Source organism: Equus przewalskii, chromosome 13 (genome assembly GCF_037783145.1).
Source record: "Equus przewalskii isolate Varuska chromosome 13, EquPr2, whole genome shotgun sequence".
NCBI lineage: Eukaryota > Metazoa > Chordata > Mammalia > Perissodactyla > Equidae > Equus > Equus przewalskii.
Window position 1 is genome coordinate 90401312 of NC_091843.1, and position 14279 is coordinate 90415590.

General features: G+C 36.5%; 1 protein-coding gene across 3 annotated transcripts in view; it reads right to left on the reverse strand.

Annotated features, from left to right (window-relative positions):
• FCHO2 (FCH and mu domain containing endocytic adaptor 2) overlaps positions 1-14279 on the reverse strand; it is a 115666-nt gene that overhangs the window by 84129 nt on the left and 17258 nt on the right. For all 3 annotated transcript variants that reach the window (XM_070569861.1, XM_070569860.1, XM_070569859.1), the window contains exons 3-5: positions 5976-6050; positions 2380-2521; positions 2136-2288 (exon numbers count right to left, since the gene is read on the reverse strand). In XM_070569861.1, coding sequence (XP_070425962.1) covers positions 2136-2288; positions 2380-2521; positions 5976-6050 — 370 coding nt within the window. The remainder of the gene's footprint in view (positions 1-2135; positions 2289-2379; positions 2522-5975; positions 6051-14279) is intronic.

The window sequence follows — 14279 nt, forward strand, 5'->3', positions numbered from 1 at the left end:
CATTATTAAAAGGGAAGTTGGAGCATTTGTTCTTGAATGAGGAAGTTAAGCTGTAAAAGTAATAAATACATTTCTTCTCATAAATAAAAGACTGGCTTTGACAGATTACCTATTCATAATAAAATAAATCCTATATTTTACTCATTTCCTTAGCATTATAATTTTAAGTTTTAAACTTACTGATATACTACCAGAAGTATTTCTAAGTCCCCATAATTTTTATAGTAAAATCCTATGAAGCAAATATAACAAACATTTATAGTCCACAAATATGAGAGACTTCTATAAAAATAAGGGTTTGTGAGTGAAGATGAGAAGCATACTATGTCATATCAGCCATAAGTATTTATGTTTTCAAGTTTACCAAAAGAAAACTGGTTCAAAGATCTACGTTAAAAAAAATCTACATTCATGTTAGTAAGAAGCTCTTTATTACAGGCCAAGGTTGGCTGGATTCCTGGTCAGAATTGTGTCCCGAAGCCCTGAACTTCCAATAAAGCTTTAGCCTTAGTCAGCAGCCCAAGAGCTTTCTTTCATCCCTACCTAGAGCTTCACAGACTGAGAGGGGCTCCTTGTGCTTCATCTCAAGTGGGGAACATCTAGGCCCCTTTATCACACAAGAGACAAGTTCCACTGCCTAACGGAGGAGTGCAAGCCAACAAGCCTGCATGGTCAATCTCTACCTGCCATTTTGGGTTTCTGTTCCATTTCTGGTTCACACAGATAATGTTCTTCTTTTTAGACCCTGTTATTTTATTTGTTTCCCCTTTTTTAATTTTATTTATAATTGCTGTGTCTGTAACAGAGGTTGCTTACTGGGCCTCATCTCTCACTCCACTCCCAATTTTTATTTATTGCACAAATATTTAAGGAAATATATTACTCAAATTCAATCAAATGTTTGTTCTGTTTGTTTCTTTATTTGTTTTGGTGAGGAAGATTGGCCCTAAGCTAACATCTGTTGACAATCTTCCTCTTTGTTTTTTTTCTATTTTTTCCCCCCAAAGCTCTAGTACATAGCTGTACATCCTAGTTGCAAGTCCCTCTCGTTCTTCCATGTGGGATGCCACCACAGCATGGCTTCACAAGCAGTGTGTAGGTCTGCGCCCAGGATCCAAACCGGCAAACCTTAGGCCGATGAAATAGAATGTGCGAACTAACCACTCAGCCACGGGGCTGGCCCCCAGTCAAGTTTTGTTTCTTCCATACTCTCTTCTAGTTTTTGCCCACGTATGTACACTTTTAGAATTATTACAATTGTAATATGGTTACAATTTGGTTTTCTTTTTTTACTGGATATTTCAAATACTTTACAAAGCTTTCAAAATCATCACTCCCTATGGCTCATTCCTAAACGAGATATACCACATCAAACAAGTGAATGGTTAAACTGTTTCGAAAGGGGGAAAAAACCTACTTTCAATTAAAATTCAAGTGGGGGAAAGGGTTGTGGTTTACCACAATACTACACAAATGTGTTCAAAGTCAGCGATAAATCACCCACAACATATATTTGAAGCTTATCTTCAAGTATCTATGACTTTCTAAATATCCCACAGTCTTGCTTCAAAAAACCTTTTACCTCATTTTTAAATCTTACATCAAGCAGATAATCTCATCAATTATCTTATTATAAAAATATCTTGCAGGGGCTGGCCCCGTGGCCGAGTGGTTAAGTTCGCGCGCTCCACTGCAGGCGGCCCAGTGTTTCGTTGGTTCGAATCCTGGGCGCGGACATGGCACTGCTCATCAAACCACGCTGAGGCAGCGTCCCACATGCCACAACTAGAAGGACCCACAATGAAGAATATACAACTATGTACCGGGGGGCTTTGGGGAGAAAAAGGAAAAAATAAAATCTTTAAAAAAAAAAAATTAAAAAAAAAAAAAAATCTTGCAAATGTGTCACTGACATAAAGAAATCATTCCTTTTGATGTACTTGCTAATCTAACTGCCATACACAACATAGTTTACAACTTCTGTTTCTCGCAGGTAAACCACTAACACTCAGAGACACAGTGTCTTCATTCTTAATGAGATCGTTCCTAATGAGATCACGCACTTGAAGATGAAGTGCAATCTTGAGTGTGAAAGTGCTGTGAAGCCACAGAGGTGTTATTTTTATTACAATTACCTTTTCTATTTCTCTTTGCGTAGCTCCTTCCTTTTTCAAACGCTCCTGTTCTACACACTTGGCATTGTAATTTTCCTTGGATTTCTGGAGGGCCTGAGTAATGGTCTGAATGGTTTGAACAGCTTCCAGAGTTCCCGCAACTTCTTCTTTAGTCTGTTTGGTATGAAATGATTCATCAAAATGACCAAACTGTGAAGCACTCGGTATCTGATCAATCAATCCCTTAGAAAGAAAAAACTGATACCTTTTTATGAGATTTTACTTGTTCTTCTCCATATTTCTGAACTTCTTTTATTAATTCTTGTAATTTTCTAACAAGATCCAAGTGACAATTTGCTAATTTCTCTGTAGATGTTTTGAACACATCCCACACTGGTGCAAATGTCCTAAGGGAAAGAAACATGAGACTAATTTACTAAAGAAAAAAAGGTTTAAGGTTCCAAGACAGAACCAATGGAAACAATAATGTTATACTCAGCAATTTTAAGTAGGGAAAAGATTAAATTAAAATAAATCATAAATGAAATGACTGACAGAGTGACCTTGATTTTTTAATCCTTGGTTAATGATTCAAAATATTTTTGGACCTCGGGTACAGAGAAATAAGTTAACTACTTATCACGGGTCTGGCCGTGGCCCTCTCTTAATTATATCCTATTATTTTCTGAGTTGATTTGGTTATTTAGACTTGTATCACAATCCTTTCTAATCACTGTTTGTTGTTAAAAATTAACTTATCCAATTTGAGACTATTTAGTGCTCCATTTAAAATGCCTCATCAAAGACAAAAGTTCTTCTGAATTTAAATATAGAGAAGTCAGGAGGCCGGCCCTGTGGCCAAGTGGTTAAGTTCGAGGGCTCCACTTCGGCGGCCCAGGGTTTTGCTGGTTTGGATCCTGGATGCAGACATGGCACCACTCATCAGGCCATGCTGAGGTGGCGTCCCACACAGCACAACCAGAAGGACCTATGACTAGAATATACAACTATGTACTGGGGGGCTTTGGGGAGAAGAAGAGGATTGGCAACAGATGTTAGCTAAGGTACCAATCTTTAAAAAAAAAATACAAAAGTCAAATTTGCACGTGATTTTTTTAAGTACCTTCACCATTAATAATTACATAAGAATCATTTTCGCGCTGTCATCTGAAACTTTCGTTCAGGCACTATAATTTTATCTATCAGTGTACTTGCACAAACACTAAGAAAGTCCCTTTCTACTACATAGTACAGGATGTATGAGATACTTTCTACCACTTTTTCTCAATATTGAGGATTCAGTATTTTCAGCAGGCTCCAGCACTTCCAAAGATTACTACACTATTCTATTTTGGATAGTCCCTAGGATGCCAACGGTTAGTTTGAACTAGTTTGGTCAGTAGAAAATGACCTAAGGATAACCTGATTTTCTGCTCTCCTAGTTACCTCCTCAGGTATTTCCAACACCACTTGTTTTGCTCTACAATAAAACTTCTACTAGAAAACAAAACAAGCAGCAGCACAACCCCTAAGACGGGAGTAAAGAATGAAGTTACTTCTCACATGTACTCTCTGCCAGTTATTACTTTTCCTGCCCAGGAGGAAAGCCACCTGGCAACCACTATTTTACACAATAATAAAGAAGTTCAAAGATCATTAAAACACTTGGAATAGGACTGTTCTGATAAGATCTCACCTAACACTTTAAACTTAATCAGCACTAAATCTGGTAAGTAGTTAGATGGAAATTTTCAAGATAAAAAAAGACACCTGAAAAGTATCTACTCATTACAGCAGCAAAACACATGCACATCACTTCACACAACCTGATACGTGACAGTTGACACTTCACGAGGCAGATAAGATAAGCCTCCCTTTACTTTATTGACCAAAGGATTCTTTACGTTGCAAAGGCATTCAACATAGATTTCTTAAATATAAGTTTCCTTAAGGAACTTCAAATAGCATTCCATTTTTTTAAAGTTTGATACACAACTTTTTTTGGTCAGGTAACATGCATTAATGTATAATAAGCACTAAGAAAGAAAACTGACAAATCCAAAATATGTTTAAATGTAACTAAATACAGAAAGATAAAATTCAATTTCTTGCTAAAATATGCATCAGTAAACAAAATCATTAATATTTAAAATCTTTATGATCTTAATAGATGACACTAACACAAAAAATAAACTATCACCTATTATTTACGAGAAACACACATTCCAAAGACAGAAATGCTGTCAGTAACTATATTCTCAGGAAAAACAGTTTAAATCAATCCATGTTTTTTCCATCTCCCACCAAGTAACTAAGAATAGGGAAGAATTTCCTACAGTAACACCATGGCCAATTGGTTAAAGCTAGCTTCCGTTATTCCAGCTACATTCTGGCCCTTCCACCACGGTAAATAAAGAAGAAATGTTCTAGAAGATGCATGTCTACATGAAAGCTTTAGAAACAGGAGGCTGCCAGAAAAGTGAGGAGAGAGGTGGAAAAAGAAAGAGTGAAGTTGGAGCAACAAAATGGAAGGGGAAAGAAGTAGAGGACAACTGGGAGGAAAAACACAGAAATGGCTATCGACTGCCAGTCCCCACTCTCCTGTCGATGAAAGGCGGCAGCTCCCATCCTCACCAGCCAGGGTACAGGGCTGCAGACGGTCCTCTCAGCTGCGGAGGTCAGCACTCACATCAGGGGCAGCATCGCTACCCAAGGATGAACTGAGACTCCGACTCCTCTCAGCCGGGCCACAAAGCAGGGAGACTGTTCAAACTCACTCAACCACACTAGAGAACACTGATTCATAAGATACTCATTCTGAACCAGTTTTTTGGATCACAGAACTACATGTGAATCTGGTAACTGGTATAGACTCTCTTTATCAGAAATGCAAATTAATACCTACACAAAATTTTACAAGGTATTTCAGGGGATTCACAGATTCATCAGAATCCTTGATACAGAGAAATCTTTTACTAAATATCACTGTAAAAATCTTTATAAATGTTAGACATTATTTTAACATCTTAGCTAAAATATAACCTTTCCCCAAATTTTAGATAATTAAATAAAATTAAGTACTTTCTTCCAGAGTTGTTATGGTTCAAATTATACAATTATTCTTTCCAGAGCTGTTATGGCTATGAGCACATCTCATTTTAAATATATTATTAATAATTTTCATTTTTTGAAGCACATATTTCTTCAACACAAATTTTTTTTTTGTCCCAAGGCACAGGAGACCTGAGCCAACATTCACCAATCCTCCTCTTTCTGCTGAGGAAGACTGGCCCTGAGCTAACATCTGTGCCCATCTTCCTCTAGTTTATATGTGAGACACCTACCACAGCATGGCTTGATAAGCGGCACATAGGTCCACAGCCAGGATCTGAAGCGGTGAACCCCAGGCCGCCGAAGCGGAGTGTGCGAACTTAACTGCTGTGCCACCAGGAGGGCCCCCAACATAAATTTTCAGGAGGAAGATTTAATGATAGTATATGAAACCATAAGAAACATTTTTAAGTGAGTTTTTAAAAATCACTCTTCAACAGAAGTTAAATGAACTTATAGAAAACTAGAATAACATGAATAACAAGTAACATTTATAATCTCAAAATTACACCTACTGCATGACTATAGAGTTTAATCCAAAGGAAAAAGTCTCACTTGCTTTTGACTGCGTGAACTGATTCAGCAAGTTCAATTATATCTTCTCTCAAGAATATATTCCTATATAGACACATTTTAAACAAGTACGTTATATATATTTATGAACTATTATATCCTCAATGGGAACCTAATATTCTCAAGAATCTGCCTAAATAAATATTAAAAAAGAGTTCTTTGAAGAAATTAACTCACCCAAGTTGTGAATAATTGCTTGCAGATTTTGCTAGTTTTGTCATTGATCTGGAGTACGCCTCTTCTATTGTAGCTCTGTTAAATCAAATTTCCATATTATAATATCTCGTTTAATGACCAAACACATAGCAAAGTTATCGAAATACAAGAAAAACTGTAGAAAACAAAAAGATACCTCAATTTATGCTAAAAATAAGCAGGTACGCAGTCACGAATTTCTGAACCGTCTTTAAACGCCCTTTGTGCACATCTACCTAAAGAACTAGTAGAGAACTAAAGCAGCTTCATCTTCAGTATGAACGGTACCTGCACAGGAAGCACAGAAGCCGGCCTCTGGATTCTGTCTCACTCTGTAAACTGATTCAGTGTGAAAGTCATCTGTATTTAAGACTTTCTTGGTGTACTTAATATAGTTTTATTATTCTTCAACATTATGATTTCATTATTATGCACATTTAATAGAATAAGAGATGATTTTTGAACAAAATTAAATATGAATTATTAGCAAGTCTGAGATCCTAAACTTCAGGGTTTATTTTGTGATTAGATCTAAAATACTAACAAATAAGTTGTTCACATTAAAAAACTGTGTTTTATATAACTACTATTTAGCATATAGAATTTTAAGCTTTAAAAAAAATCAACCAAAGCCATTAAATATAGAATCAAAACCATTTTTCCCATAGACACATAACCTACAAATACAAAACATGAGGATGTCTAGGCCTTCTTAACGATACGAAACTTCAGTTTTACCCTACCTCTCCCATCATTCCCCTGTCCCTTCTCAATCGGTGCTGCCCTTAACAGTGGAACAGTCTCCAACCAGCACTGCCCTTCTATTTACCAGGACAAGTTCAACTAGCTTTCTGCTTTTAACGTCCAAATTCAGATCCTCACACTGTTATTGCATCAAACCATCTGTTTAATATATAACTGCCTCAAGCAAAACTATACTCAGATATCTTAATCACCTCAAACTTAGTATATCCAAACTAAGCTTATCTCCAAACCCTTCCGCAACCCCATCCCACAAAAATTAGCTCTCTAACAAAAAGGAGCAATTAACAGTAACTGCCTCTCACTGATGGCACTGTGAATTTTTATGCTCCTTTAACCTTTTCTGTATCTTTTTAACATACTATATTACAAGGGTATTAATTTGATAATCTAAAAAAAGTTCATACAGAAAAGAAATATTAATATCTCAGTGGATAAGTTTAATAGCAAGAAAAAAGTCAGTCAGTTTCCAGTATTAGTAAATTGATACAAAAACCTCCCAATGAGGAAAACTAGGAAAATGTCGGGGCTTGGGGTAACACAAAGGCATCAGAGAACTACAGGGGCAGTTAAGAATCAGTAGGCCAAGATCTAAAAGATATCCAGAGAGGCGAGTCAGATACGTAGGGCAGGCTGTCCCTTGCGGCATCTAGAAGAGGCAGCTGAAACTGAGCAGCAGAGGAGAGCTTTTCACAGCCTCACAGCGGAAAGGAGACAAAACTAGAGTCTAGACCTGCCAAAAGTGGGGATATGGGAAATCCATGCCCTTTTAGTAAGGATGGAAGGAGTAAGGATGAACCATAAGTAGGGAAACCCTCAAAGGGAGTGCAAACCATATATCTTTTCAAAACCTGATACTGGATCCTGAATGGACATCTTATACACATTCATAAAACCACCAGGACATAAAGAAACAAGACAAGATGAACCAAAACCAGTGGGAACACACAAATCTTAGACTTTATGAGTTTATATATTATGATCAAGGAGATATCAGATTGAGTCAACAATTTCAGTAGAGAGCTGGAAATAATTTTTAAAAAGTGGAGGAAAAGTCATAGGAAAAACTGCTGAGATTCAAGGGCAAAAGAAAATCCTAAACGCAGTCAAACCCTTCCCACCATTAGATGTTACCTCCAACAGCAGATAACTGAAGGATCTTTAAAGAATTTTTTAAAAATCTAGTAAAATGCAAAACTATAAAACCCCCAGAAGATAACGTAAGAGAAAACCTAGATGACCTTGGGTATAATAATGCCTTTAAAACCCATGAAAGAAATAACTGATAAGCTGGACTTCATTAAAATTAAAAATTTCTGCTCTGTGAAAGACAATGTCAAGAGAATGAGAAGACAAGCCACAAACTGGGAGAAACCTTAATAGACACTCCACCAAAGAAGACACACAGATGGGAAGTAAGCAAATGAAAACATGCTCCACTTCTTGTGTCACCAGGGAAATGTAAATTATAACAATGAGATACCCCTACATACCTATTAGAATGGCTAGAGTCTGGAAAACTGACACCACCAAATGCTGGTGAGGATGTGGAGCAACAGGAACTCTCATTTATTGCTGGTGGGAATGAAAAATGATACAGCCACTCTGGAAGACAGCTGGCAGTTTCCTATAAAACTAAGCATACTCTTACCGTATGATCCAGCAATCGCATTCCTCGTTATTTACCCAAAGGAGCTGAAAACTTTCCACACAAAAACCTGCACACAGATGTTTGTAGCAGCTTTATTCATAATTGCCAAAACTTGGAAGCAACCAAGATGTCCTTCAGTGGGTGAAAGGATAAATAAACTGTGGTCCATCCAGACAATATTATCCAGCACTAAAAATAAATGAGCTATCAAGCCACGAAAAGACATGGAGGAATGTTAAATGCATTTTACTAAGTGAAAGAAGTCAATCTGAAAAGGCTATCACATACTATATAATTCCAACTATATGACATTCTGGAAAAGGCAAAACCAAGGAAGGGGGACAGGTGGATAAACAGGCAGAGGAGAGAGGATTCTTAGGGCAGTGAAAATACTCAACGTGATATTATGATGAACATATGTCATTATACGTTTGTCCAACCCAAAGAACATACAACACCAAGAGTGAACCCCAAGGTAAATTATGGACTTTGGGTGATTATGATGTGTCAACGTAGGTTCATCTTTGATAAAAAAAAAAATGTACCATTCTGGTGAGTGATGTTGACAATGGGGGAGGCTATGCATGTGTGGGAGCAGGGAGCATATGGGAAATCTCTGTACCTTCCTCTCAATTTCACTGTAAACCTAAAACTGCTCTAAAAGAACAGTCTTTAAAAAAAATTTACCAACTAGAATTCCACACCCAGCAAAAATATAACTGACAGCGAACGTCCAACGGAATAATGGATCTAGGTGACGATCATCAGGTGCTGCCAGCACGACACAACAGACACAGACAGTACGTGCCTCCGAGGGAAGTGTACGCCACCTATGAAGCATTCTCGTCAAACACTGAACTAAATTTCATCAAGCTACTAGCTGTGAATGTCCATTTACAGGAAATACAAGGGTAAAGGAAAACGTTAAATAAAACTATGGCTGTGCAATTAGCATATTCCAGGATGTGGGACCCTCTACAGAACAAACAATCTGGTTTCTTTAACAAAAACAAAAGGAGAGGGTAGGGAGATCCACAGATTAAGAGACTCAAAAATCATATCAACCAAACATAATGTATAATCTTGCTGGGATCCTAATGAGAGGAAATCAACTGTGTGTGTGCATGGGTTAATGCGACAACCAAGGAAAACTGAGCACTGACTGGATATTTGGTGATATCAAGGAATTAATACTCTATTTTTAGATTAGATAACATACTGTGGTTATGTTTTTTAAAAGCCCTTATCTTCTACAGATACATCTGAAATGCCAACAGATGAAACAATGTCTCTGAAGCTGAGATACGCTTCATAACAATTCAGTAGTAGTGGTACAGAATAGACAGAACAAGACGAGCCACGATTTGGAAACTGCTGAAGCTCAGTGATTGCAACATGTAAGTTCTTTATATTAAGCTCATAACTTCTGTATAACTTTTATATATGTTTAAATGGTCCATAATAAAAAGTTTTTAAAATAAAAATAAATTAAAAATGTGATCAGACTAACAAAATTGAGAATTTATCACCAGCAAATCCACATCGAAAGAAATATTAAAAAGATGTTCTTAAAACAGAAGAAAAATGGGGCTGGCCCCGTGGCCGAGTGGTTAAGTTCGCACACTCCGCTGCAGGCGGCCCAGTGTTTCGTTGGTTCGAATCCTAGGCGCGGACATGGCACTGCTCATCAAACGACGCTGAGGCAGCGTCCCACACGCCACAACTAGGACCCACAACGAAGAACACACAACTATGTACTGGGGGGCTTTGGGGAGAAAAAGGAAAAATAAAATCTTTAAAAAAAAAAACACAGAAGAAAAATAATCCAGGGCAGAATATCAGAAAAAAAGTATATAATTTTAATAAATCTAAATAATGACTACACAAAAATACCAAGAATATAGAAGAATAAAATACATAACAACCTGACATGAACAAATGAGCTGCATTAGACATTAGAAAACATTTTTTAAATTATTATTAATTTTGTTAGATGAACAACAGTATTCTTCTTCTTCATGTCCTTAGCTGTTAAAGATACATACATACATACATAAGTATCTATGGACTTAGTACTTTGATGCCAGGCCACTGCTTTAAACAAGACTGGCAAAATATTAAAAACTGTTGACACTTTATTATAGTTCACTACTTGGTGGTTTATAATATTTTCCTTATTGGGGCTGGCCCCATGGCCAAGCGGTTAAGTTAGCGCTCCGCTGCAGGCGGCCCAGTGTTTCGTTGGTTCAAATCCTGGGCGCGGACATGGCACTGTTCATCAAACCACGCTGAGGCAGCGTCCCACATGCCACAACTAGAAGGACCCACAACAAAGAATATACAACTATGCACCGGGGGGCTTTGGGGAGAAAAAGGAAAAAATAAAATCTTGAATATTTTCCTTATTTTTTTGACTAAGTTTGAAATTTTCCATAATAAAAAGTTAAAGAGAGGCGGCTGACCCAGTGGTGTGGTGGTTAAGTTTGTGCACTCTGCTTCAGCAGCCTGGGGGTCACGAGTTCAGATCCCAGGCATGGAGCTAGCACAATGCTCATCAGCCATGCTATGGCAGCATCCCACATATAAAACGGAGGAAGACTGGCACAGATGTTAGCTCAGGGACAATATTCCTCAAGCAAAAACAAGAGGAAGATTGGCAACACATGTTAGCTCAGGGCCTACCTTCCTCACACACACACACAAAAAGTTAAAGAAATACACAACAAAAATAGCACATAAGTGTATATTTCCATAATGAAAAGGTTTTTAAAAACGGAAAACTTTTAATTTCCATAGTAATAAGTTAAACACACACACAAATGGCATATAAGGCATATAACTCAGGAAGAAGGTGAAAGTACCAATTATTATTAGAAGTTAAGAGGTCAAGGAAGCATGTTATAATCTCCAGGATAACCACTAAAAGAACAGTAAAGGAGATTATTACTTCCAACGTAATAAAAGAAAATGGATTAAAAAAAAGAAAAAAGCCAAAAGGCAAGAAAGAGGAAGAAAAAAATATAAACAATTACAAAAATAGTAAAGGGGTTGGCAAACTATAGCATCATTAACAAATTTTGCCTGTTGCTTGTTTTTGTAAATAAAATCTTATTAGAACACAGCCAGGCCCATTTACTTACGTGCTGGTCATGGCTACTTTTGTGCTAAAACAGCAGAGATGAACAGCTGCAACACTGGTCAGATGGCACACAAAGCCTAAAATACTTACTTTCTAGACTTTCAAAGAAAAAGTCTGACAACCTCTGAGACAACAGATTTGAACCCAAATATATCTTCAATTACACTGAATGCAATGGACTAAATGCTTCAATTAAAAGACAAAGACTGTCCAAATGGCCTTAAAAATATAAGAAAGAAGCAAATCTAAACCACAAGGACACACCAAAAAAGAAAAAATACATAGACCATGCAAACACTAACCAAAAGCAAACTGACAACACTACAGTAACAAGGTAGACTGCAAGGCAAAACACTGCTGGAGACATCAACGGACACTTCATAACAAGAAAGAGCTCAACTCACCCGAAGACGCAACAGTCCTAAATCTGTGTCCACCTACTAACATGGCCTCAAATGTATAAAGCAAAAACTGACATAACTACACAGATAAATAGACAAAAATCAACTCACATTGAGAGATTTTCAATACAGCTCTCTCAGGAACTGATAAAAAGAGCAAGATAAAAAAACAAAAACCAGTGAGGATATATTAGAGTTGAACAACAGAATTCACAAACTTAACCATGACCGATACATATAGAACAGTATATCCAACAAATGCAAAATACAGTCTTTTTAGGCACATGCAGATATTTACCAAAATTGACTCTATCCTGGTCCATAAACCAAGCGTCAACAAATTTCAAAACACTGAAATCATACAAAGTCTGTTCTCTAACCACAATGCAATTAAGCTTGAAATCAATAGCAAAAATATACCTTAAAAATCAACGTGTATTTGGAAATTAACAAATACACTTCTAAATAACCCAGGGAGGCAAGGAAGAAAGCACAATGAAATTTAAAATATATTTAAAGTAAATCTAATGAAATTCCATTTCTCAAAATTAGTGAGGTGCAACAAAAGCAACACGTGAGAGAAATTTACAGACGAATATATCAGAAAAGAAAAAAAGCTGAAAGTCACTAGGTTAAGCATCCGTCTCAAAAAGTTAGAAAAAGAACAGCAAAGTGAACACAAAGACAAAGGAAATAAGGATCAGAAGTTAGCAAAATAGAAAATAAATATACAAAAAGAGAGGATCAACAAAGCTAACAGTTAGTTCTCTGCAAAAACTATTAAAACCAACAAACGCCAAATAAGACTGAGCATGAAAAAGAGAGAAGGCACAAATAACCAATGTCAGATGAAAAGTGGGACATGAGTACAGATCCTGCAGATATTAAATAAGTTCAGAAAAGGATATTAAGAATAATTTTGCCAATAAACTTGAAAATTTAGATAAAATGGAAAAATTCCTTAAAAATATAACAAACTCACAGAAGAAATGAAATATATGAATAGTCTTCTAACTATTAAAGAAATTAAATATGTAATTTAAAACCTTCCTACACAGATAATTCTAAGCCCAGATGGCTTTACCAGCAAATTCTATGAAATACATAAGGAAGAAACTATCCACAAATTTTTCCAGAAAATACAAAAATAGAGTGTACTCCTCAACTAATTTTATGAGGCCAACAAACCTTGATCCCAAAACCTAATAAGGACATTTATAGAAAGGAAAATTTCAGACCAATCTCACTCACAAATATAGATGCAAAAAACCCTAAGTAAAACAGCAGCAAACTCATCCACCAATATATAAAAAGGACAATACATCTCCACAGAGTTGAGTTTATACCAGGAATGGGAAGTTAGTCTAACATTCAAAATCCACTGTAATTCAGAATAAGAAGAGGGGAAAAAAAAGGAAAGAAAACCATATCTCAAGAGATGCAGGAAAAGTATTCGACCAAATTCAACATCTGTTCATGACTGAAAAGAAAGTAGCAAATAAAAGGGAATTTTCATAATCTGATAAATAATAGGAAAAAACCCTAGAATAAATATATCACATGTAAGAATGAAACGTGGAACTGGGAACAAGACAAGGATGCCTACCATCACCATTTCTACTCAACATTACACTGGGGGTATTAGCCAGTACAATACATCGAGAAAAAGAAATAAAAGGTATAAGGATTGGAAAGGGAGAGATAAAACTGTCATTTACAGAAGATTATTATACACAGAGAAAACCCAAAAGAATCTACAGATAAATTATCAGAATAAGCAAGAATTGCCAGGTTTCTGAACACAAAGTCAACATATAAAAATCAAGCGCATTTCTATAAATTTGCAACACATAACTGACAAAGTGACTTTACCCAGAATACATAAAGAATTCCTTCTATTGTTTTTAAAAGGGGAGGAGGTCAGAAAAAATAGATAAAAGATTAAAATGCAAATGACCGATAAACATATGAAAGGATGCTCAACCTCATTAACCATCAGGGAAATGCAAATTAAAGTCACAATGTACTACTATCAGAATGGCTCAAATTAAAAGCCTGACAACACCAAGTGTTGATAAGGACGTGGAGCAACTGGAGCTCTCAATCAAGGCTGCTGGTGGTGTATATTGGTGCAACCACCTTGGAAAATTCTTTGGCATTGCCCACTAGAGTTGAACATACACATACTCTATGACCTGGCAATTCTACTCCAGGGTATACACCTTACATAAACATGTATAGATGTGTATCAAGACACATGTGCAAGAATATTCAAAGTAATATTACCTGTAACAGTAAAAAACTGGAAACAATCCAAATGTCCATCAACAGCA